At 43.2% G+C, this 27,380-nt stretch overlaps 1 protein-coding gene across 1 annotated transcript in view; it reads left to right on the forward strand.

Annotated features, from left to right (window-relative positions):
• Positions 1 to 26,927, forward strand: part of LOC139424002 (alpha-1,6-mannosylglycoprotein 6-beta-N-acetylglucosaminyltransferase B-like) — a 68,127-nt gene extending 41,200 nt beyond the window's left edge. The window contains exons 9-17 of the mRNA XM_071175676.1: positions 3,349 to 3,480; positions 11,313 to 11,446; positions 14,954 to 15,084; positions 17,174 to 17,329; positions 17,434 to 17,580; positions 17,762 to 17,878; positions 22,167 to 22,241; positions 25,564 to 25,835; positions 26,141 to 26,927. Of these exons, the coding sequence (XP_071031777.1) occupies positions 3,349 to 3,480; positions 11,313 to 11,446; positions 14,954 to 15,084; positions 17,174 to 17,329; positions 17,434 to 17,580; positions 17,762 to 17,878; positions 22,167 to 22,241; positions 25,564 to 25,835; positions 26,141 to 26,339 (1,363 nt within the window). The 3' untranslated portion in view covers positions 26,340 to 26,927. The remainder of the gene's footprint in view (positions 1 to 3,348; positions 3,481 to 11,312; positions 11,447 to 14,953; positions 15,085 to 17,173; positions 17,330 to 17,433; positions 17,581 to 17,761; positions 17,879 to 22,166; positions 22,242 to 25,563; positions 25,836 to 26,140) is intronic.
• Positions 26,928 to 27,380: the final 453 nt, after the last annotated feature.

Consider the following 27,380-nt stretch of genomic DNA (forward strand, 5'->3'; position numbering starts at 1 on the left):
CACACAGAAAGGTGAGGCAGCCAATGCCATTTTGGGAGTGAAAGTTTGCCACAGTAGGGGCAAATCACCCCATTTAGGAGCAGTCATGCTTGAAATTAAGCCTGACGTGTTCATTTCCAATAGTAAAACATGACACTACCCGACAAAAATGCAAACTGTCCAAGTTGAGTTATTTGAATTCCAGACACAGGGTATGATTTTACTGTAGGTCTTCGGGTTACTATGCAGGCCCACACTGCAATCAGATTAATTTCAGTCAGGTGAAGTGTACAAGGCTTGTGTTTGGATGCACACACAGGCATACGTCCATACAAGTGGCTTGACTAGTGCAATCTATTTTTGAGTGAGGTGCAGGCAAAGAGAATTGAATCCACTCTTGAGTGAAGACCCCTTTTTTGTTTTTGTAAGCCTTTATACAATTGACTGATGAAGCTCTAGTCTAAAGCAGTGACGGCTGACAAAGACTCTCTGCTCATTATCAAATCTACTGCAGAGGAACATTCTACCGTGCCTGTTTCCACCCGTTTGCAATTCCAACTAAATCAGTTGAGCAAACAAAAGCAAAATCGATAGCTTTTATTTGCAGGTGTGTGTGTGTGTTGACTGTTTGTCTGTTTATTCACACTATTTATACAGTAGCAGTCTAAGGCTTTCTGCTGTTATCGCAAAGCCCCGTTAGAACAGCTGTGAGCACAAACACATTCAGAAGACCACAGGGCAAAGCATCTAAATCAACCACACAAACACTGTCATCCTTCATCTACATAGATCTATACAACTTAGCCTGGAAACTGTGCAATCAGGTTAATATGTTAACAAGATTTTGTGTGCAGAATGCACATTATGGACAAACGTGTTGTGCTGAATGGACCAGATCTGGGTCAAATTCAACTATTCAACACACTCAACTAGTTTGGTAGTATAAAAATAAGTTACATTGAATTTTGAGGTGGATAACATCTCATCTTTTAGCTACCATTATCTCTACCTCTGCTTATACCATGTCATTTACAGTACTGCTCTCCCTGTCTCCCCCGGCAATTACATTTCCTCTCCCACAGAGGCTGTCCATCTCCCTTTAAAAAGGCAATGTGTTGACAATAGTCCCGTCTGCTGTGCAATCGCAAAAAAATCGTATAATTTAGAGGCAGACATAATTCAGCTGAAAACCGTTTGATTGCAGGGGCCATTTTGTGTCTGACAGCCTCCTGAAACTTCGGCTCTAGCAAAGGGAAGCAATTACTCTGGCTGCTGACTAGGGCAATCTCCCTGCATCTGAAGAACACTCCAACATTAGAAACCTAGCCACTGTGTAAAGTGGAATCCGGAGGAATTAATCAAGACCTGCAATTTACATGTTTACCTTGTATGCCTGACTAATGTCAGTGTGTGTGGGGTTTGATTTGTGTCTCCTTCGCTGAATAGCAAAACTTCAGTCAGTCACCAGCTATTTCTGGAAATTGTAACGAGTGGCCAATTTCCTGGACTCCAATTCTTGGTGTTACGGTCATTAGCATAAGTGGTAGCTGCAGAATTGTGTTAATTTCCGACAGCTCGAGAGATAAAAGTCTGGATAAGAGGCAGATAGCTGTCATTTTCATTCCAATGCCTCACTACCTCTTCCACAGGGTGCCATTTGGAAGCTTCTCCCTACTCAGCCATGCATTATGGACAGCAATGATATGGTAAATCAAGTGTTTAGATATCCCTGTACATACTGCCTGCCTATCTGTAATCTCTCTGGGGTGATTGTGGGTCACTGATATGGCTAAATAATCAACAACATCGATGGTTATTGAGAGAGAGTCACTCCTATGAGAGAGTCAGGTAATATTGTGGTGACAGACATCAGAATATGTGAATAACAGGCAGGGTCCACCCTCTGTTTTGAAACATTTATTTAAAATTCCTTTGGCCCTTTTACAAAGACTGCAGGTGTTTTTCAGAGCCAGGTGGCTGGTGTAGAGAATTGTTTACAAAGGGAAATAAATTAAAATGTGTTTGTTTGCATTTTGGCAAGCAAATGATTGTTTTCATGACAATACAGTTTTTAGTGCGGAAAGTCTAAAGAGCTTAGGCTTCTTGAGGTGAGCTGAGATGCATTGCTTGTTTTATTGCTCACGGCAACACATACACCTTTTCTTTAATTTCTCTACTAATTGCACATAGAGCGAGTGGCAATATCAATGGCTGAATTATGGAACATTCTCTGACCCATTTCTGCACCTCCACCTATCAGACTTCTGATATCATTCCCCTTAAACCAGACACATCTAGTTGATGTGACTAGAGCTGGGAGCTCTGACGGCTGGTGCTCCCCATCGCTCTCTCACACACACCACATGGGAGATGGCACACAACATTTATGGAAGCGTCCAGGCCATTTCAGAGCATTAGAATTACCCCCTTAAGGCATTTCAGCTTTTTACAGCAAAATAGTATGTCTGCTTCTTCTTACAGGAGCAGAGTATGTCAGCTGCTTTTTACAGGAACAGAGTATGTCAGCTGCTTTTTACAGCAACATAGTATTTCAGCTGCTTTTTACAGCAACATAGTATTTCCGCTGCTTTTTACAGCAACAGAGTATTTCCGCTGCTTTTTACAGCAACATAGTATTTCCGCTGCTTTTTACAGCAACATAGTATTTCAGCTGCTTTTTACAGCAACATAGTATTTCCGCTGCTTTTTACAGCAACAGAGTATTTCCGCTGCTTTTTACAGCAACATAGTATTTCCGCTGCTTTTTACAGCAACATAGTATTTCCGCTGCTTTTTACAGCAACATAGTATTTCCGCTGCTTTTTATTGTGTCTTTTTGTGTGGATATACAGTTTTACTACACATTGTCCAGTTCCCTATAATGTATTTATTTTCCAAGTCTGTTGTTATTCTCCGTGTAGATTGTTAATATACATTCCTCTCATATTGACAGTGGATATACATTACCAGTCAAAAGTTTGGACACACCTACTCATTCAAGGGTTTTTCTTTCTTTTTACTATTTTCTACATTGTAGAATAAATGTGAAGACATCAAACCTATGAAGTAACACATGCCAAGAGTGTGCAAAGCTGTCATCAAGGCCAAGGGTGGCTACTTTGAAGAACCTCAAATATAAAATATATTTTGATTTGTTTAACAATTTTTTTGGTTACTACATGATTCCATATGTGCTATTTCATAGTTGTGATGTCTTTACTATTATACTACAATGTAGAAAATAGTAAAAATATAGAAAAACCCTTGAATGAGTAGGTGTGTCCAAACTTTTGACTGGTACAATTAAGTTGTGTTGTGACGTGTTTGCTGTATCTAAGCCGAGCTTCTGTGTGTGCCCTGTGTGTGCAGGTTTCTTGGGGTCCCCCCTGGAAGAGGAAGCTGCCCCCTGACAGGACCTCTGCCCTTTGACCTCATCTACACGGACTACCATGGCCTGCAGCAGATGAGGCAGCACATGGGTCTCTCTCTGAGGAAGCACAAGTCAGTGGGTTTTTTGTTGTTCTGTTTTTCTATACAGTTGCGGTCAAATATATTGGCACCCTTACAATGCAGTGCAATGGAGCAGAATGTTCTGATTTCTCTTTTCAAAACTGGTTGAATGGCAATGTTTACCCTGTAGGCACCTGCAACATACCACAGGTGAGATAGATTACACAAAAACGAGAATCACTCGCCTCCAACAAAATTAATTAGAATATTTTATAATTTAGTCTAGGCCATTTAATTTTTTACTCAAAGAGAAAAATTTCAATTTCAGTTTAGATTTTTTTCCTTCTTGGTCCTGTGCAGTTATAAATCAAATAAATACATGTGTGAACACCAAAGGTTTTTTAAGTGTCTACTTATTTTAGACACTTTAGAAGACCGCAGCTGTATGTGTGTTTGTGGGTGTGTGCTTACTGTGAGTGTAGGCATGGAATGTACTATGCACCATATCACTGCCAAATATGAATGTATCTCTTCTGGAGGAGGAACAGACTTGTCCATGTGATGCCTAAGTTGAACTCTGTGTGTTTCTTTGTTGCTGGTTACTCATTGGTTTATTGGCCTGATGCCCTTATTGGCTGGTATTTGGTCAGCTGGTTGGTCCCCTGTGAGTCACCATAGGCTTCCAGGGGGAATCTGCATGAGGGCAGCCCACACAGCGATCAATTGGGTAAATAATGAGTCCCAGATTGACTGATAGAAATGCTAAGTAGCACAGTGGAGAAATGGCAGGTACAGGGGGCAGCATTTTCACTTTTGGATAAATAGCCTGCCCAATTTCAACTTCCTGCTACTCATGCCAAGAATATAAGATATGCATATTATTAGTAGATTTGGATAGAAAACACTCTGAAGTTTCTAAAACTGTTTGAATCATGTCTGTGAGTATAACATAACTTATGTAGCAGGCAAAACCCAGAGGACTAACCATTCAGAATGTATTTTTTTGAGGTCTCTGTCTGTTCAGTGAGTTCTCATTGGGAAACAATATTTCTTAGGCACTTGTTTGCAGTTCCTACCGCTTCCACTGGATGTCACCAGTCTTTGGAATTTGGTTGAGGTTTGAGGTTATTCCTTTGTGCAATGAAGAAGTACGGCCATCTAGGAACTGGGTAACACTGTTGAGAGTTGCGCAACACTTGAAAAGTAGCGTTGGTTTGTTGTCTTCCTGTATTGAACACAGATAGACCCGTCTTCAATTTGATCGATTATTAACGTTTAAAAATACCTAAAGTTGTATTACAAAAGTAGTTTGTAGTTTTGGCAAAATTTACAGGTAACTTTTGAAATATTTTGTAGTGACGTTGCGCAAATTGGAAGCTGTTTTTTTTCTGGATCAAAAGCGCCAAATAAATGGACATTTTGGATATATATGGACGGAATTAATCGAACAAAAGGACCATTTATGATGTTTATGGGACATATTGGAGTGCCAACAAAAGAATCTCGTCAAAGGTAAGGCATGATTTATATTTTATTTCTGCGTTTTGTGTAGCGCCTACAGGGTTGAAATATGCTACTCTCTTTGTTTACTGTTGTGCTATCATCAGATAATAGCTTCTTATGCTTTCGCCGAAAAGCCTTTTTAAAATCTAACATGTTGTCTGGGTTCACAACGAGAGTAGCTTTAATTTAGTATCTTACATGTGTGATTTAATGAAAGTTAGATTTTTGTATAATTTTATTTGAATTTGCCGCGCTGCATTATCCCTGGTTTTTGGCCAAGTGGGACGCTTGCGTACCCTGTCCTAGTGAGATTTTAAAGTCCCTGAGTTATCTGTATATATTTTGAACTTTGCAATGTACAGGAAGTTGCCAGAGGCCCGCAAAGTGTCGACTAAGCAAATAAAACATGTAATTATTGGTCCTAGTTATTGCAGGACAATTTTAAGTGATAGGATTGTGAAAATGATAATGTTTCCATTTCTTGGTTGGAGAGAAACTAATATGTCTGGGGTGTGATAAATCTGTTCTGTTATATTACATTATACTGTGTAGTAGTGTTCCAGTCTGTTTTGTCCCTAGCTGCATATTCAATTTCCTGTTCCACAATCTCCATTTAGCTCATTATACACATGCATGCACTCAAACATCAGCACACTTGCATGTGCACCCTAAAGTTCGGGGGGGGGGGGGGGTGCTACCCCACTGCTTAACTATAAGTTAAAGGTAGACATTAATATGTCATAGATGCAGAAAGAATACAGCATAGTGGTCAATTTCCACGACAACTAAGAGCTTTGAAGCGTGAGTCTCAACTTCTCCTCTGTTTTTGTCCCGTGGCTACCACATGATAAAAGTGTGAGGCGAACCTGTGCACATGCACAGATGCTTTGTGTGACTGTGTGAAAGCGAAGTTGTGCATCTCACTCATCGCAATATCTGCGATGCTGCTCTTGGCAACATCATTTCACTCAGTCTACGTTTAACTAGCTAAGATGAGCCAAATACATTTTCTACAGCTCAGGGCTCTAGCTATGCATTTGGTTGGCTAACTAAGTGGCTAGCCTGCCAGATCAAACTTTGTGGTACAGAGCAAATCGAAACAGAGCAAATCCCTCTACACGCACGCATGCACGCGCACATACACACACGCGCACACACACACTAATATTATTATAGAGACCACATGTGGTTCGTAGCACCTTAACTGTGGAGGACGGGCTCGTGGTAATGACTGGAGCCCAATGAGTGAATGGTATCAAATACATCAAACACATGGTTAGCAGGTGTATGATGCCATTCCATCTGCTCCTTTTCCCGGCCATTATTATGAGCTGTTCTCGCCTCAGCAGCCTCCTGTGACAGACATGCAAACACAGCACAATATTTGTAGTGCACACACTATTGTTTGCGATCACACAATGAAGCTCCTAATGAAGATGACTGACCAGATGCCAATATGATTGTTTTCCTCATGGATCATTTTGCATTACAGGCAGATATCTATGCAGCAGTGGAATTATGTTTGAATAGATGGCACAGGAGAAATCCAACAGTGCGATTATTTTGAGGTCCTAGAAGACTCTTTTACGAGGCCCTCAGTCCCGGCCCAGGCAGTACATGCTGCTGAAATAATTCACCATGGATTCCCATCTGTGTCAATCCAAGGTCACTTGATTAGCCGATGTGTATCAACTGTCCCAGTCTAGCAGGCTAATACTTTAATTTCCTCTGCAGGTCCCCAGACTGCTTAGAGATGCAGGACACTGATAAATCAACCAGTCTGGATATGCAGAGCTGATGAAGCTGGGAGATAAAACAATGCTTTGTGCTCGACTCACCCTCTCAGTATTCTCAAATGGCTTCCATTCCCTATCCTTCCTCTTCCTTTCCATATCCTTCCTCTTCTTTCCCTATCCTTCCTCTTCCTTTCCCTATCCTTCCTCAACCTTTCCTTATCCTTCCCCTTCCTTTCCCTATCCTTCCTCTTCCTTTCCTTATCCTTCCTCTTCCTTTCCATATCCTTCCTCTTCTTTCCCTATCCTTCCTCTTCCTTTCCCTATCCTTCCCCTTCCTTTCCCTATCCTTCCTCTTCCTTTCCCTCTCCTTTCTTTCCCTATCCTTCCTCTTCCTTTCCCTATCCGTCCTCTTCCTTTCCCTATCCTTCCTTTCCCTATCCTTCCTTTCCCTATCCTTCCTTTCCCTATCCTTCCTTTCCCTATCCTTCCTCTTCCTTTCCCTTTCCTTCCTTTCCCTATCCTTCCTCTTCCTTTCCCTATCCTTCCTTTCCCTATCCATCCTCTTCCTTTCCCTATCCTTCCTCTTCCTTTCCCTATCCTTCCGTTCCCTATCCTTCCTCTTCCTTTCCCTATCCTTCCTCTTCCTTTCCCTATCCTTCCTTTCCCTATCCTTCCTCTTCCTTTCCCTATCCTTCCTTTCCCTATCCTTCCTCTTCCTTTCCCTATCCTTCCTTTCCCTATCCTTCCTCTTCCTTTCCCTATCCTTCCTTTCCCTATCCTTCCTATTTTCTTCCTTTTCATCTAATCTAAAGTAGGGAAGCGCATGCCCCACCCATCTGAGGATCTGTTTTTTTCAGCCATCTATTTCCTGTGTTTGATGGGTGCAAAATCCACTTTTCACTTAAATCTCCGTGGACTGATTGTTTTTTGTGACTCTTCATGCTCTTGCCTGCACATGATGTTTTTCCCCCGTTAACGTTACAACAACGGAAATGTTTGTAAAGACATGTCAAACACACCCCGGTAATGGCTGAAATGGGCTCAATGGGATACATTGGCTGTTAGTTGAATCGAGAAGAACACCAAAGCTTTTTCTGGAATTGAACGTATCGTCTCGACACTTACATCACAAGAAAGAGACGATAACTTTATTTTGATGGGTGTACATTTTTTTGTGGTATTGACAAAAGTTATAATTTAATACAGTTTAATGTTTACAAATGAGATAAGCTGAAAGGAAAGCAATTTCCGAAAATGAACTCTGATTATGCCTGATCTCGCAAACAATGTAAAGTATGTTTAGATAGGTGTAATTGTGTTGATACCCTTTTATCCAAGGGTATCCTGCTATTTTGACACACTTGTTGAATTATGCAAGATAAACAACCGTTTTTAATGAGACAGTCTAGACAGAGCAGGTAGGGTAGACAGAGCAGGTAGGGTAGACAGAGCAGGTAGGGTAGACAGAGCAGGTAGGGCAGACAGAGCAGGTAGGGTAGGCAGAGCAGGCAGGGTAGACAGAGCAGGTAGGGTACACAGAGCAGGTGAGTGCAGGTAGCTTAGACAGAGCAGGTAGGGTAGACAGAGCAGGTGAGTGCAGGTAGGGTAGACAGAGCAGGTGAGTGCAGGTAGCGTAGACAGAGCAGGTAGGGTAGACAGAGCAGGTGAGTGAGGGTAGGGTAGACAGAGCAGGTGAGTCCAGGTAGGGTAGACCGAGCAGGTAGGGTAGACAGAGCAGGTGAGTGCAGGTAGGGTAGACCGAGCAGGTAGGGTAGACAGAGCAGGTGAGTGCAGGTAGCGTAGACAGAGCAGGTAGGGTAGACAGGGCAGGTGAGTGAGGGTAGGGTAGACAGAGCAGGTGAGTTCAGGTAGGGTAGACCGAGCAGGTAGGGTAGACAGAGCAGGTGAGTGCAGGTAGGGTAGACAGAGCAGGTGAGTGCAGGTAGCGTAGACGGAGCAGGTAGCGTAGACAGAGCAGGTGAGTGAGGGTAGGGTAAACAGAGCAGGTGAGTGAGGGTAGGGTAGACAGAGCAGGTGAGTGAGGGTAGGGTAGACAGAGCAGGTGAGTGAGGGTAGGGTAGACAGAGCAGGTGAGTCCAGGTAGGGTAGACAGAGCAGGTGAGTCCAGGTAGGGTAGACAGAGCAGGTAGGGTAGGGTAGACAGAGCTGGTGAGTGAGGGTAGGGTAGACAGAGCAGGTGAGTGTAGGGTAGACAGAGCTGGTGAGTGCAGGTAGGGTAGACAGAGCAGGTGAGAGCAGGTAGGGTAGACAGAGCAGGTGAGTGAGGGTAGGGTAGGCAGAGCAGGTGAGTGCAGGTAGGGTAGACCGAGCAGGTAGGGTAGACAGAGCAGGTAGGGTAGACAGAGCAGGTGAGTGAGGGTAGGGTAGACAGAGCAGGTGAGTGTAGGGTAGACAGAGCTGGTGAGTGCAGGTAGGGTAGACCGAGCAGGTAGGGTAGACAGAGCAGGTGAGAGCAGGTAGGGTAGACAGAGCAGGTGAGAGCAGGTAGGGTAGACAGAGCAGGTGAGTGAGGGTAGGGTAGGCAGAGCAGGTGAGTGCAGGTAGGGTAGACCGAGCAGGTAGGGTAGACAGAGCAGGTAGGGTAGACATCCCATACGCACAAAAAGCTTATTTCTCTGAAATGTTTTGCACAAATTTGTTTAAATCCCTGTTAACATTTCTCCTTTGCAAATATACTCCATCCACCTGACAGGTATGGTATATCAAGAAGCTGATTAAATATCATGATCATTACACAGGCGCACCTTGTGCTAGGGACAATAAAAGGCCACTCTAAAATGTGCAGTTTTGTCACACAACACAATGCCATAGGTGTTGCAAGTTTTGACGGACCGTGTAATTGGCATGCTGACTGCAGGACTATCCACCAGAGCTGTTGCTAGATACATTTTTATGTTAATTTATCTACCATAAGCCACCTCCAACGCCATTTTTGAGAATTTGGCAATACATACAACTGGCCTCACAACCGCAGACCATGTGTATGGCGTTATGAGTGCGAGCAGTTTGTTGATGTTAACATTGTGAACAGAGGGGCCCATGGTGGCGGTGGGGTTATGGTATTGGCAGGCATAAGCTACGGACAAAGAACACAATTGCGTTTTATTGATAGCAATTTGAATGGACAGAGATACCGTGACGAGATCCTGAGGCCCATTGTCATGCCATTCATCCACCTCTCATGTTTCAGCATGATAATGCACAGCCTCATGTCATAAGGATCTTTACACATTTCCTGGAAAATGTCCCAGTCCTTCAATGGTCTGCATACTCCCCAGACATGTCACCCATTGAGCATGTTTGGGATGCTCTGGATCAACATATACAACAGCGTGTTCCAGTTCCCGCCGATATCCAACAACTTCCCCCAACCGTTGAAGAGGAGTGGGACAACATTCCACAGGCCACAATCAACAGCCTGATCAACTCTATGTGAAGTAGATGTGTCACGCTGCATGAGGCAAATGGTGGTTTTCTGATCCACACCCCTACCTTTTTTTTTAAGGTATATGTGACCAACAGATGCATATCTGTATTCCCAGTCATGTGAAATCCATAGATTAGGGCCTAATGAATGTATTTCTATTGACTGATTTCTTTATATGAACTGTAACTCAGAAAAATCTTTGAAATTGGATTTATATTTTTGTTCAGTGTGTGTATATATACAAATAGGCACATATGTTTCTTTATTTAACTCAAAATATGAGTACATTGTAAAAAATGTATAGAAGTAAATTGAAAACCTGAATTCCCACCAAAATCACTGAACTCGATTCATTATTTGTCCGTAAAATGTTTTATGTGCTATAATTCAGTCAATATCTGATGGATTATAAAAATGTTACGTTTGGAGTATCTTCATCCATTGTCCAACACAGGAAGTTGGTGGCACCTTAATAGGGGAGGATGACCACGTGGTAATTGCTGGAGCGGTTTCCAAAGTGTTTGATGCCATTCCATTTGCTCTGATCCAGCCATTATTATGAGCCCTCCTCTCCCCAGCAGCTTCCACTGTAAATGTCTAACTGTTGCATTTTATTAGAATTCTTTTTAAAACCCTTTAACAATTTCGATGAACGTTGCTACTAAAAGGATACAATCAAAGTAGTATATGTTAGTAGTGCTCCTGTCAAAATGTCTCTCTTATTCAATCCTGTCAGGTACAGTAAGTGGTCATACACAAGGAAAGGAAGCCTTTTTCGACTATTAGGAAGCAGCCCCTCACACATTATGCCCCAGGAATGTCAGAGACCCATCAAAGAAGGGAGGTATCCTTGCGGTGTCTGGACATGGTTATATTGCTGTGAGTAAGAGCTCTCCATTTATCTCCCCTGTGGTGTGTAGTGGCCTAGCAGCGTGTGATTTAAAGTCAATTTCCCCCCATCTGGAGGGCAGGCTGAGCCCAGCACACTGAGGGAGAGGAGAGGCACGGTGACATCCATCACCTTTGACTGCTTTACGGTTCAAGTCTCCTGGGCTTGATTCCCATACCACTGCTTGTTAGACATGGGCTTTTACCAGATAAATATTCTATCATCGCAACAGGAGGCAATGTCTATCTATGTTCTGCTATTTTGACATACAGAACCCATTCTCCGATCTCTTTCCTCTGTTTCTCAGGTGCCACATCCGTGTGATTGACACATTTGGCACAGAGCCGGCATACAACCATGAGGACTACGCCACCCTGCACGGCTACAGGACCAACTGGGGCTACTGGAATCTCAACTGCAGGCAGTACATGACCATGTTCCGTGAGTGAACTCTGAGCATAATCTCTCTTCTGACACTGGATGTGAGGGGAATGGGGTTACGCTTGTTTATCAGGTATCAACCACAGAAAGAGAGAAAGTGGGAAAGGGTAATATGGATTTTAGTGGAGGTTTGGCTTTTGGAGTGTGTGTGTGGGCACAGATGTTGTGGGGCACTTGTGTGGGCCTCTGGCCTCTCATAGTGGAAGCTCAGGGTCAGAGAGACGAGAAGGAGCCTGGGAGGGTAACAGCAGTTGTGGCCAAACAGATGCCTAGAGCTAGACAATAGAACTTAGCACCATAGGCTCTCACTGGCACACACACAGAGCTCAAACATCCAGCTGGGATCAGTGGAAGGAGAGGAGACTTCAGCTGTGTTTGTGCTCTTCCAATTAACTCAGTGAGCATAGCTTCTGTGGAAATACTGCTGTTTTGAATACACATTGTAATTGCAAGCCACACTCATATTGGGTTTGAAATAGGAACACGTTATGAATAAATATATACAGTATAGATATATACAGTGGGGCAAAAAAATATTTAGTCAGCCACCAATTGTGCAAGTTCTCCCACTCCCATCATCATAGGTACATTTCAACTGTGACAGACAAAATGAGAAAAAAAATCCTCAAAATCACATTGTAGGATTTTTAATGAATTTATTTGCAAATTATGGTGGAAAATAAGTATTTGGTCACCTACAAACAAGCAAGATTTCTGGCTCTCACAGACCTGTAACTTCTTCTTTAAGAGGCTCTTCTGTCCTCCACTCGTTATCAGTATAAAAGACACCTGTCCACAACCTCAAACAGTCACACTCCAAACTCCACTATGGCCAAGACCAAAGAGCTGTCAAAGGACAGCATAAACAAAATTGTAGACCTGCTGTACCAGGCTGGGAAGACTGAATCTGCAATAGGTAAGCAGCTTGGTTTGAAGAAATCAACTGTGGGAGCAATTATTAGAAAATGGAAGACATACAAGACCACTGATAATCTCCCTCGATCTGGGGCTCCACACAAGATCTCACCCCGTGGGGTCAAAATGACCACAAGAACGGTGATCAAAAATCCCAGAACCACACAGGGGGGACCTAGTGAATGACCTGCAGAGAGCTGGGACAAAAGTAACAAAGCCTACCATCAGTAACACACTACGCCGCCAGGGACTCAAATCCTGCAGTGCCAGACGTGTCCCCCTGCTTAAGCCAGTACTTGTCCAGGCCCGTCTGAAGTTTGCTAGAGAGCATTTGGATGATCCAGAAGAAGATTGGGAGAATGTCATATGGTCCGATGAAACCAAAATATAACTTTTTGGTAAAAACTCAACTCGTCGTGTTTGGACGACAAAGAATGCTGACTTGCATCCAAAGAACACCATACCTACTGTGAAGCATGGGGGTGGAAACATCATGCTTTGGGGCTATTTTTCTGCAAAGAGACCAGGACGACTGTTCCGTGTAAAGAAAAGAATGAATGGGGCCATGTATCATGAGATTTTGAGTGAAAACCTCCTTCCATCAGCAAGGGCATTGAAGATGAAACGTGGCTGGGTCTTTCAGCATGACAACGATCCCAAACACACCGCTCGGGCAACGAAGGAGTGGCTTCGTAAGAAGCATTTCAAGGTCCTGTAGTGGCCTAGCCAGTCTCCAGAACTCAACCCCATAGAAAATCTTTGGAGGGAGTTGAAAGTCCATGTTGCCCAGCAACAGCCCCAAAACATCACTGCTCTAGAGGAGATCTGCATGGAGGAATGGGCCAAAATACCAGCAACAGTGTGTGAAAACCTTGTGAAGACTTACAGAAAACATTTGACCTCTGTCATTGCCAACAAAGGGTATATAACAAAGTATTGAGAAACTTTTGTTATTGACCAAATACTTATTTTCACATCACATTCCCAGTGGGTCAGAAGTTTACATACACTCAATTAGTATTTTGTAGCATTGCCTTTAAATTGTTTAACTTGGATCAAACGTTTCAGGTAGCCTTCCACAAGCTTTCCGCAATAAGTTGGGTGAATTTTGGCCCATTCCTCCTGACAGAGGTGGTGTGACTGAGGTTTGTAGGCCTCCTTGCTTTCACACGCTTTTTCAGTTCTGTCCACACATTTTCTATAGGATTGAGGTCAGGGCTTTGTGATGGCCACTCCAATACCTTGACTTTGTTGTCCTTAAGCCATTTTGCCACAACTTTGGAAGTATGCTTGGGGTCATTGTCCATTTGGAAGACACATTTGCGACCAAGCTTTAACTTCCTGACTGATGTCTGGAGATGTTGCTTCAATATATCCACATAATTTTACTACCTCATGATTCCATCTATTTTGTGAAGTGCACCAGTCACTCCTGCAGAAAAACACCCCCACAACATGATGCTGCCGTCCCCGTGCTTCACGGTTGTGATGATGTTCTTCAGCTTGCAAGCATCACCCTTTTCCCTCCAAACATAACGATGGTCATTATGGCCAAACAGTTCTATTTTTGTTTCATCAGACCAGAGGACATTTCTCCAAAAAGTATGATGTTTGTCCCCATGTGCAGTTGCAAACTGTAGTCTGGCTTTTTAATGGCGGTTTTGGAGCAGTGGCTTCTTCCTTGCTGAGCGCCTTTCAGGTTATGTCGATATAGGACTCGTTTTAGTGTAGATATAGATACTTTTGTACCTGTTTCCTCCAGCATCTTCACAAGGTCCTTTGTTGTTGTTCTGGGATTGATTTGCACTTTTCACACCAAAGTACGTTCATCTCTAGGAGACAGAACACGTCTCCTTCCTAAGTGGTGTGACGGCTGAGTGGTCCCATGGTGTTTATACTTGCGTATAATTGTTTGCACAGATGAACGTGGTACCTTCAGGCTTTTGGAAATTGCTCCCAAGGATGAACCAGACTTGTGGAGGTCTACAATTTTTTGGGGCTGATTTCTTTTGATTTTCCCATGATGTCAAGCAAAGAGGCACTGAGTTTGAAGGTAGGCCTTGAAATACATCCACAGATACACCCCCAATTGACTCAAATAATGTCAATTAGCCTATCAGAAGCTTCTAAAGGCATGACATCATTTTCTGGAATTTTCCAAGCTGTTTAAAGGCACAGTCAACTTAGTGTATGTAAACTTCTGACCCACTGGAATTGTGGTACAGTGAATTTTTAGTGAAATAATCTGGCTGTAAACAATTGTTGGAAAAATGACTTGTGGTTATGTGCAAAGTAGATGTCCAAAACTATAGTTTCTTAACAAGAATTTTGTGGAGTGGTTGAAAAACAAATTTGAATGACTCCAACCTAAGTTTATGTAGACTTCCGACTTCAACTGTATGTCACTCCCCTTGGTTACTTCCCCAGGCGTCATTGTTTCTGTTTCATGTCTGTGTGCTGTTAGTTTTTCTTGTTTTGTTTATTTTATTAAAACACTCACTTCCTGAACTTGCTTCCTGACTCTCAGAGCACGTCGTTACATTGAGCTTGAGCTTGACTTATTGAGCACTTTGCTATGTTTGTCCCTCACAGCACACACTCCAGACAACTCCTTCATGGGTTTTGTGGCTGAGGAGCTGAACGACACAGAGAGGCTGAGCATCCAGAGGAACAAGGTGGACAGCATGGCAGTGGTGTACGGCAAAGAGGCCAGCATGTGGAAGGTGATCATATGGATATTAATTTTCAATTTCTACACCACTAATGTCACAACTCAAGCAAAGAAAGCCATATTGTTGAGAGTGCATTTGACTGACACCCCAATGGGCGCATCACATGCTCCTGTTTACAAGATATCAACAAACAAATGACTTTTTCCCTACTATGATGTGCAGTCCAGTTGAGGTGGCGTCTCAACATATTTACACAACAGTCAGCAGTCTGTTATACACTGCAGTGTATTCTGTCATGATGTGATAAATGGAGTGCACCCCACTTCCAGAGACAAGCTGAAACGTGCCTAAGTTATTCTCTCCTATCTGCCAAGCATGACACTTCAATCTGCTAGGTATATGTATGTACGCCCAGAGAGGTGTGAGTGTTGTGGAAGTGGCAATTGTTTTTGTTTAGCGTAAATTCTCCCTCCAAGCTACAGGAAAAAGGCATCACTTATTGATGTGTCTGGCCGCCTCCCCGTGGTCGAATCAGCTGCATTTGTTCTCTCCCTCTACGCTTATTGAATTCCCCCTCACTCTGAACAGTTTAAGGTATAATATTTCTGAGTGTGAATGCCATCTGTGTCTGGCTCTCCCTCGACACTGACTACCCCTCACTGCTTCTGGCATCATCCTCAGCTCTCCGGTTCACATGCTTGTCAGCTATGTGTTGTACTACAGCTGTATGTCCACAAGGAGACAAAATGACTATCATTTTATCTCTCCCACTCACTCTCTCTTGTCTTTCTTCCTTCCCACGTGGTTTCCTCCTATTCTGCTCTCATGCCATGTTGATGGATCATCTCCAGCTCCAAGTAAGGATACCTGCACTTCCTGTCAATGATTGATGTTTTGAACACCCTCTGAAACTTTGTTTTACATTGAGCCGTAGTACAGACTGTCCCTGGTGTTTGGTTTCTCTGCAGATTCCTTTTATAGAGATTGATCCTGTTCATGCACAATGAATGCATTAATGTTCCATTAAATGTGCCAGACAGTTAACTACAATTATTTTGGAATGAGTCAGCAGCTTTAGCTTATCAGACACAGAAAGATGTTTCAGGTGAATCATCTTTATCTACCATAAAGATACTGGAGTTTTTATAAAAAGGCCTGAGGGTTGCGTTCATCCTGGTCTATCTGCATCTTCTGTCACCCCCTGTCAGATCAATAAACTGCTGCCCTATAACAGGTTTAGGAAAATACAAAAGGTGGAGTTTTAATCAATACTCAGAATGTCAGCTCTCCACTAATGATAGTTTTACTTTGTGTGCTCTTTTATATGGAGCATCTGCAATGACATCAGTGGTTCTATTTACAACTGTTGGTAGAAGGGTTCTTAGTCTACAGAGGGACAGCTCATGCATATTTATTTCTATTGTGTTCAGTACAAATGTTCTATGTTAGGCTAAGTATGCCACTGAAGATTTGAAGCATACAACATTCTCACCACTATATGTAAATAATGCTCACCCAATACATCTCTATGATCAGTGACCAGTGTGCTGCTGTAGCCAAGGTGAAACCCATGCTTTCTCTTCACACTCTATGGCCATTCTCGTGTCATTTGCCCCTGGTGCTGCTGTTGCTTGGTGTAGGAAATAAAATCACCCCTCTAATTGGCTATGCCAGTCTGTATGCACCAGAGGCCCCAGTAGCCACCCCACTAATCCTAGTAACAGTCAGTCATACAAGCTTCTGTCCACACTGCCCTGCACCAATCAGAAGCTCTCCAGAGTGAGAGGCCTATCAGTCAACTCTTCTCTTAACTCTTCTGAGAGATGACCCTCATGCTACTGTAGTCTTCACAGGTTGAGCACATTCTCCCTTGCTCTTCAGTCCCAGGAGGGTGACACAGATAATATGGAAGAATCTCTAAGTGGAAGAGGCTGACAGCCAATGACATGAATAACATGTTTGCCCCTGTCTTGGTTATGCCTGCAACCAACACACTGAACATAACTTTATGTTTGAGAAGAACTTTGAACTCATACAGAATTGGTTCAAAAAAGGAGTTACATTCTGCATATTTGGGGTGGATATATAGATTATACTGTGTTGCCAGTCCGTCCTAACCATTTGTTCCATTGACTCATAGGGTAAGGAAAGGTTCCTGGCCATTCTGCACCGCTACATGGATATCCATGGGACTGTCTATTATGAGACACAGCGCCCTCCAGAGGTGCCTGCTTTTGTCAAAAACCACGGCCTGCTGCCCCAACAAGAGCTGCAGCAGCTGCTCAGAAAGGCCAAGGTATGGAGGGTTTCAATACCTTTTTATATAATATACTTCAAGTACAAGTTGCCAGTAAACAGCAGCAGTTTAGTTCATCTTTTTCTTTTCCTCTCTCAAACAAGCTCTTCATTGGGTTTGGCTTCCCATACGAAGGGCCAGCCCCTTTAGAGGCCATAGCCAACGGCTGCATCTTCCTGCAGCCCAAGTTTAAGCCGTCCCACAGTTCCCTCAACCATGAGTTCTTCAGAGGGAAGCCCACTTCCAGACAGGTGAGCGGGTTGTCTCTGTGGTGTCAGAGACAACTGTCGAGAAAATGAATGTTAGTCAGTGAATTAGTGCAAGGTAGGCCTCAACCTGACTCGTGTGCTTCTCTGCTCGTGGCTGTGTCCATGTATTGTCTGGATGGAGACTGTATTGACTGATATAGTATGGTGTTAATTCCTCCATCAGGTTTCCTCACAGCATCCCTATGCTGAGCAGTATATAGGCAGGCCACATGTCATCACGGTGGATTTCAACAACTCCCAAGAGTTTGAGTCTGCCATACAGGACATCATGAAGACCAAGGTTAGTATGTTCACTTGAGATGATAATATAATATATGCCATTTAGCAGACACTTTTATCCAAAGCGACGTACAGTCAGTCATGTGTGCATACATTTTAAGTATGGATGGTCCCGGTAATCAAACCCACTATCCTGGCTACAGAGGACCACATGATTTCAAATGACCTTTCAGATGTATTATCTTCACTGCATCTCATGTTAAAGAAAGTCTTGAGTATTAACATTACCTACGTATATGATTAATGGTGCCGTGGAGGTATATAATCTCCTCTCCCACAGACTGTATTTCCAGTTGTGACCCACTTCTCTCTCACATTGCTAATTGAGCTGTTAATCACAGGATCCAGTGTAACTGCAAACTGCATAGCTGGCTCCTTCCAAGGACTTAAGTCCTAATTGCCTCAGAGATGGAGTTGCTTAGTAGGTAAACTGGGCAGCAGACACCTGGGTTAGCATGGCAGTCTTCCAGAGGGCCCATACTGTCTTCTCCAGGCACTAACCATTGTCTACTGGAGATGATATTAATCTATCATGCTGTGCTCAATCTGTCACCAGGCCAACATGCAAGGTACGTCCAATCGATCCCCCACCACGCGGGGAATAATGGCAGGTTAAATATAGCCCAGACTTGCTACTGAGGGAACCAAAACGGAGCATCTACTTGACGTAATGCTGTGGTAGAACACGTGCATGTAATGGGTTAGGAGTGGAGGAGAGGGGCAGGAGGAAAACAAAACAACTAAATAATACAGGACACAAGCACTTCTCATTATGTTGATATACAGTGCATTCAGAAAGTATTTAGACCCCTTTACATGTATGTAATATTTATTTTTTTACCCCACTTTTTTTGTCATATCCCATTACGATCTTGTCTCATCGCTGCAACTCCTCAACGAGCTCAGGAGAGGCGAATCATGACCCACCAAACCACACTCCTTAACACCCGCCCACTTAACCCGGACGCCATCCACACCAATGTGTTGGAGGAAACACCGTTCAACTGATGACCGAGGTCAGGCTGTAGGTACCTGGCCCGCCACAAGAAGTCAGTAGAGTGCAATGAGCAAAGTAAAGCACCCCCTGGCCAAACCCTCCCCTAACCTGGACGACGCTGGGCCAATTGTGCGCCGCCCTATGGGACTCCCGTTCACGGCTGGTTTTGATACAGCCTAGGATCGAACCTGGGTCTGTAGTGACGCCTCAAGTGCTGCGATGCAGTGCTTTAGACCTTTGCACCACTCGGGAGGCCCCAGACCCCTTGACTTTTTCCACTTTTTGTTACATTACAGCCTTATTCTAAAATGTATGGAGGGTTGTATTAAATAAATTAGTTTCCTCATCAATGTACACACAATACCCCATAATGACAAAGTGAAAACAGGTTTTTATGTTAGCAAGTTAATTACAAATAAAAACATATCACATTTTACATAAGTATTCAGACCCTTTGCTATGAGACTCGAAATTGAGCTCAGGTGCATCCTGTTTCCATTGATCATACTTGAGATGTTTCTACAACTTGATTGGAGTCCACCTGTGGTAAATGCAATTGATTGGACATGATTTGGAAAGGCACAAACCTGTTTATATACAGTAAGGTCCCACAGTTAACAGTGCATGTCAGAGCAAAGATCAAGCCATGAGGTCGAAGGAATTGTCCGTAGAGCTCCGAGACAGGATTGTGTTGAGGCACAGATCTGGGGAAGGATACCAAAAAATTATGTAGCATTGAAGGTCCCCAAGAACACAGTGGCCAACCATCTCTGGAGCGTTCCACCAATCAGGCCTTTGTGGTAGAGTGGCCAGACGGAAGCCACTCCTCAGTAAAAGGCACATGACAGCCCACTTAGAGTTTGCCAAAAGGCACCCAAAGGACTCTCAGACCATGAGAAACAAGATTCTCTGGTCTGATGAAACCAATATAGAACTCTTTGGCCTGAATTCCAAGCGTCACGTCTGGAGGAAACCTGGCACCATCCCTACGGTGAAGCATGGTGGTGGCAGCATCATGCTGTGGGGATGTTTTTCAGCAGCAGGGACTGGGAGACTAGTCAGGATCGAGGGAAAGATGAATGGAGCAAAGTACAGAGCGATCCTTGATGAAAACCTGCTCCAAAGCCCTCAGGACCTTCAGACTGGGGACGAAGGTTCACCATCCAACAGGACAATGACCCAAAGCACACAGCCAAGACAACGCAGGAGTGGCTTCGGGACACATCTCTGAATGTCCTTGAGTGGCCCAGCCAGAGCCTGGACATGAACCCGATCAAACATATCTGGAGAGACCTGAAAATAGCTGTGCAGCGACGCTCCCCATCCATCCTGACAGAGCTTGAGAGGATCTGCAGAGAAGAGTGGTAGGAACTCCCCAAATACTTGTGTGCCAAGCTTATATCATCATACCCAAAAAAACTGAAGGCTGTAATCACTGCCAAAGGTGCTTAAACAAATGACTAGGTAAAAAAGGGTCTGAATACTTATGTAAATGTGATATTTCCCCCCAAAAGTGTATACATTTGCAAAAATGTCTAAAAATCTGTTTTTGATTTGTCATTATGTGGTATTGTGTTTAGATAGATTAGGGGAAATCAATGTAATACATTTTAGAATAAGGCTGTAACACAATGAGGAAAAAGTCAAGGGGTCTGAATACTTTCCAAATGCACCGTACTATACAGTACACACTGAAGGTGAAGAAAAACATGTCCCCTCTTTGATCCAATGTGGGTGAACAACAATACTAATCCCTGTGGTATTCACTGGTGTAAAAAGTACCCAATTGTCATACTTGAGTAAAAATAAAGATACTTTAATAGAAAATGACTCTAGTAAAAGTGAAAGTCACCCAGTAAAAGTATGAATTATACTTATAAATAATTTCACATTCCTTATGTTAAGCAAACCAGATGGCATAATTTTCTTGTTTTATTATTTTACAGATAGCCAGGGGCACACCTCAACACTTAGAAATAATTAATTAACAAAGAATTTGTGTTTAGTGAGGCAGAAGCAGTAGGGATAACCAGGGTTGTTCTCATGATGTGTGTGAATTGGCAAATCTTTCTGACCTGCTAAGCATTCGAAATGTAACTCGTACTTCTGGGTGTCAGGGAAAATGTATGGAGTAAAAAGTACATTATTTTCTTTAGGAAAGTAGTGAAGTAAAAGTTGTCAAAAATATAAATAGTCAATTAAAGTACAGATACCCCACAAAAAACGACTTAAGTAGTACTTTCTAGTATTTTTACTTAAGTACTTTACACCACTGGTGATATTGTAATCCGGTATACTGGTCAGATATGATGAGTATGTATGCAGTAAATGCGGTCGGTTTAAAGATGTTCATGTATTCTAAAGCTGAATTCAATTCAGACTCCATGGAGAGCTGTTTTTTCCTGTTCCTTTCTTTCCATTATATAAAGATGCCCAAAAGGCAAATTGCATTCTGGAATAGCTGATGACGTGCCAGATACATTTCATTAAACTCAGATGAAATAAACGAGTAAGTGAGAGCTAAAAGGAAGTGAATGCTAAAAAGGAACCATTTATCAGTTTAAAAGCCCAAGTGCCTCTGAGAGGCCTGATGGTAAACAATGAGATCTCTTTTAAATGGCACAGACATCTTAGGTTAGGTGATGTGGAATGGGACTACAGTACCATCACACTGATTGAACATTTCCTACTCCTCCATGTATCATACTTATTTATGTAATCTAACCCAAATAGGCTTTGGCTAACAGCAAAAATAGAAAGCATTGACCTGCAGACTTCATCCTTTGACACTGATGACTAACGTGTGTTTGCTGCTGCATTGAAAAGAGATGCCTTCTCTGTGCTGTTTTCACTGCAGTGTCACAGCACCTGTCGTGTATGTAACATACGTTCTCACCTGTAACTCTATGAAATGTGCCAGCTCTGGAGAAAGTTTTCACATCATCTGGTAATTTTCAAAAGTGGGATGGTCATCACATCCTCCCAGTGAGTTGTTAAAAAGATTCAGACATTCGGTTTAGCAGCTCGTACATAACCTGTGGTCGATTGTCAGCTTAATCCATTGTTTGTCATATTGATGTAGTCCATGTTAATAGAGTAATGAAATCAAGTCAAAGGCTGTCACCTGTGATGTATGAGGTCATTGGTTATAATATGAAGCATCTCATAATGAAGCCGTTCACAGGGACCTTAATGAATACGTCAGCTTTGATTAACGGTAAACCGTTGCAGTACTATTATGGCTGTGGTGTTGGAGGTCTAAAGCCGATGGTGTGTGATTCCCTTTCTGCAGGTGGAGCCATATCTGCCCTATGAGTACACCTGTGAGGGGATGCTGGAGAGAGTGCATGCTTACATCCAGAACCAGGTGGGTTTGTGTTGCATACACCGGCCAACCTCATCCACATTTATTTATACACAGGCAAGATGAAGTCACACTGTACTGTATACAAATAAAAGAGCTACTTTAAACACACACACAGTGCTGTTTAACTAACCATGTGGGGGACACACAATTCAGTCCATTAAAAATCTTATTTTCCCTAACCCTGAACCTAATTCTAACACTAGTTCTAAACATAACCCTAAACCACATAGAAATAGCATTTGACCCTGTGGGCTTAAACAAAATGTCCCCATTTGGTCAAATGTTTGTTTGTTTACTATTCTTGTGGTTAAACACGTCCACAACCACACACACACACACTATATTTCTTTGCACAATTATACACATTGTCATGCTCCAGTACGTTCATCATGCCGAGATACCGAGGGGCCTGTCTGCCAGTCTGGTTAAGGCCGTGGCAGTGGGAGAAAAGGGGAAATAGGGTGGCCTATGCCCAGCTCTGATCCACTCCCCCATCTGCCCATCACACACAGAGTAGTGTGCTCAGTGGGCTGTGACTGACTGAGACTGCCCGCCTGGCATGTACGAGACCAGACTCCCAATCAGCAACAACCCTTCTATCCTCCTCCGTGGGCAGCACTGACCCCTATGATCCTCACGGATTCTTTATTTCGAATTTGTATACTGCTTTCTCATGACACACACACACACACACACACACACAGACTTCGGATGAGGTGGGTGACAGCTCGCCCTGTTTTCCTGTTGAGCAGTAGCCCAGGGCTGGGGGGCTGTGGTGAGGAGGAGGCCTGGTTATTGCAGTAGGGCGCTGGGAGCCTGTTTAATAAACCGGACTGGGGGTCAGAGGAAGATGTCGCAGAAATATTATTACCTGTTCCTTATGAATAGGACCGACTGGGGGAGGTGCTCTCCCAGGGTTGATTCCTGCCTGAAACTCATTTGATTATTGGTGGCATAACTCTATTATAGACATTGTGTTAAATTCATATCTTCCTACCATCATATCTAAGCCAATATGACACCAATCTCAATGAAAATTCGCAAATCAACTTGATTGGAGGTACTCAACACAACTGTCGCGCTGTCGCGCACACCTGTGTGAGGCTAGCCACAATAGTGGAATTTGCGGTTCATCTTCAAAATAAAAGCCCCCATTGAAAATGATTCAAACTGATACAAATAGTGGTTGAGATGTTGAACAGCCCATGAGCACCACATTGCCTATTTCACCCATGCTCTACCTAGGGTTTCCAGCACACAGCTTCTACCTACTACAGTAGCTATGTTGTTCTTCAAACTATGTGTAGGCAGGTTGCTTCGGATTCATACTCTTCAGAGGGATAATGGACTTTACAGTGTCCTGCTATCAAAATTATGTATACCGGTATGTGTGTATATACAGTACCAGTCAAAAGTTCTGACACACCTACTCATTCATGGGTTTTTCTTAGTTTTTACAATGTAGAAAATAATGAAATAACATATAGGATCACGTTGCAAACCAAAAAGTGTTAATCAAATCAAAATATATTTTAGATTCTTGATGACAGCTTTGCATACTCTTGGCATTCTCTCAACCAGCTTCACCTGGAATGCTTTTCCAACAGTCTTGGAGTTCTCACATATGCTGAGCACTTGTTGGCTACTTTTCTTTCACATTTTGGTCTAACTCATCCCAATTGGGTGGAAGTTGGGTGATTGTGGAAGCCAGGTCATCTGATGCAGCACTCCATCACTCACCTTCTTAGTCAAACAGCCCTTACACAGCCTGGAGGTGTCTTGGGTCATTGTCCTGTTGAAAAACAAATGATAGTCCCCCTCAACGCAAACCAAATGGGATGGCATATCGCTGCAGAATGCTGTGGTAGCCATGCTGGTTAAGTGTGCCTTGAATTCCAAATAAATCACAGACCGTGTCACCAGCAAAGCACCCCCACACAATCACACCTCCTCTTCCATGCTTCACGGGGGAAACCACACATGCAGAGATCATCCGTTCACCTACTCTGTGTCTCACAAAGACATGGCGGCTGGAAACAAAAATCGCAAATTTAGACTCATCAGACCAAATGCCAGATTTGCACCAGTCTAATGTCCATTGATCGTGTTTCTTGGCCAAAGCAAGCCGCTTTTTCTTATTGGTGTCCTTTAGTAGTGTTTTCTTTGCAGCAATTCGACAATGGCCTGATTCACCCAGTCTCCTCTGAACAGTTGATGTTGATGTGTCTGTTACTTGAATGCTGAAGCATTTATTTGGGCTGCAATCTGAGGTGCAGTTAACTCTAATGAACTTATCCTCTGCAGCAAAGGTAACTCTGGGTCTTCCTTTCCTGTGGCAGTCCTCATGAGAGCCAGTTTCCTCATAGCGCTTGATGTTTTTTGTGACTGCACTTGAAGAAACTTTAAAAGTAATTATTTTTACGTATTGACTGACCTTCATGTCTTAAAGTAATGATGAACTGTCATTTCTCTTTGCTTATTTGAGCTGTTCTTGCACCAAATAGGGCTATCTTCTGTATACCACTCCTACCTTGTCACAACACAACTGATTGACTCAAACGCATTAAGAAGGAAAGAAATTCCACAAATTAACAACGCACACCTGTTAATTGAAATGTATTCCAGGTGACTACCTCATGAGCTGGTTTGAGAGAATGCCAATAGTGTTCAAAGCTGTCAAGGTGGCTACTTTGAAGAATCAAATATAAAATATATTTTGATTTGTTTACTGCATGATTCCATGTGTGTTATTTCCTGGTTTTGATGTCTTCACTATTATTTTACTTGTGTAGAAAATAGTAAAAATAAAGAAACCCTTGAATGAGTAGTTGTGTCCAAACTTTGACTCGTACTGTATTATATTATTCCAGGAGGCTGGAAGGCAATGTGTATGTCATAAGAGCTATGGTGATGCCGCTTTTATTATTCTGTCTAAATCAGAACCCATCAGAATGTATAACTAATGAATGACAGTATAGTTCACAGCTGAATTAATAAAATAAAAAATGTATACTGTCACACACAGGTGCAGTGAAATGTGTTGTTTTACAGGGTCAGCCATATTAGTACAGCCCACCTGGAGCAAATTAGGGTTAAGCCTTGCTCAACGGCGCCGACAGATTTTTCACCTTGTCGGCTTGGGTATTTTTGTTCCGACCTTTTTGTTACTGGCTCAACGCTCTAACCACGAGGCTAACTGCCACTTCAATGCTGAATGTAGGCTACAGTAGAATTGACCGATGAAGGTAATGCTGAATAGCCAGATTAACTAACTACACAATAGCCAGATTGTGTAGTTATTCTGTTGTATTGTACTCGGCAGGAATTCTGTGCACCCGAAGCTCCATTTCCCTCAGCGAATAGCTCCAGCAGTTGGCCAGGCAGCCCCCCCAGCCCCTTTGTCCTGCTGCCCAACTCCAGTGCCCTGGCCTGGGCCTCCAACATCAGCACTCCCCCCTCCTGGCCCCCACTTAGCGCCCTGAGGCTGCTGGCCTCCCTGGAGGGCCAGTCATGTATAGATGCGTGCCAGAGCACAGGCCTGATCTGTGAGCCCGCCTTCTACCGCTTCATCAATATCAAAGAGGCCTTCAGCGGGTGAGCTGCTGCTGCTGCCTCCCTCCTCCACCACCATGTGATGGCATCACCATCTGTTACACAACATTACATCTTGTAATTTAGCAGATTCTGTTATATACGGCACGATCACTGAGGAAACAAACATCTTAAATTCTTCTGAATATCCTCCCTCATTCTAATGCACTACCCAATGTGCTTTGGTGTAATGATATTGATAGCCATTTATGAAGCCTTTTTTTTAAAGTATTGATTATAATGTAAATCACATGACTTAATATGAATAATGATATATAAAGAAATGTTTCTCTGGTGTCTCCACCCAGGCTGGAGGTGCAGTGTGATGGGGTGGAGGCTGAGATCAACCACATCTTCCCAGCCTTCTCAGTGGAGAGTAGTGAGTGTGGCCTCCAGAAAGACCCTCTGCTGTTCAGCTGTGCCGGGGCCAACAACAAGTACCACCGCCTCTGTCCCTGCAGGGACTACCGTAAAGGCCAGGTGGCGCTGTGCAGGGACTGCTTATGACTGTGACCAGCACCTGGGGGAAGATGACCTGCCACCCTTCCCTCAGCTTTGGCCATCCCAGGGGCCATTTCTATAGGTGGGAGGGACACTGAGGAGGATGGCCCTGCTGGAGGTCACTGTGGGTGACACAGAGGTACCAGTAGGGTCGGTCGCCATGGGGTAGAGGAGCAGCTGTACAAAAGATCACTGCTGGTATCATTATAGCACATGGCGGAATGCTTCACGGAACTGGACAATGTTAAAGTGAGAAAAATGAGACTCCCTACCTGCTGCTCTGACCAGAGGCTCAGTGCATTGGCAATTCTGAAATTATTAGAATACCCGGTCGCCAAACCCACAAAATGGCTGACATAATGCATCTCAGGGAAATGCATGATTGTACTGTTCCCTGATAGTGATGACGCTGCTATAAGGTGAACGTTTTACAATAGTCTTTATGGACTACATTGGGTCCAACAACAGGAATGTTAGGGGGGTGGAGTTATCAGGAACACAGAAATGAGGGGATTCAAAATGAAATCCCTAATAATTGTATTGCAATGCTATAGTTGCTCATATCTGCATTGCTTCAAGTGACATGCAGATACTGTATGGAATGTAATGTTCTGTGAAATACTTTGATCATAATGCAGTTGGGATATTTGTACAGTAGATGCACTACTAGATGTAATATTTTCCATGTCTCATACATTAGTATATTTGTACATACAAGTGTTGATTAATAAAAAAGACAATTGAAACATTCTGGTACAACTCTAAAACAAGTTTAAGAGTCAGGTTACGTCTTGAGACATGCACAAGTCTGTAGATTTAGAAAAGCAATTGAGTGTAAAGCTGTCATCTATCTTTTTTGGTCAATTTCACAAAGCCAAATGGAAGAGAATGTTCTAATGACTTCTTTCAGAGTTGGTGATTTCTCTGCAGGCACTGTTGGCTTGGACTCATTTAGTTCATGGAGTGGTGCCTAAATACCCACAGACAATTCGTGAGTAGGTTGCCAGAGTGGGTGTAAGGCTGCATTTAGATGGTGCAGATCTCAGA

The sequence above is a fragment of the Oncorhynchus clarkii genome, chromosome 13 (assembly GCF_045791955.1).
Source record: "Oncorhynchus clarkii lewisi isolate Uvic-CL-2024 chromosome 13, UVic_Ocla_1.0, whole genome shotgun sequence".
NCBI classification, from domain to species: Eukaryota; Metazoa; Chordata; class Actinopteri; order Salmoniformes; family Salmonidae; genus Oncorhynchus; species Oncorhynchus clarkii.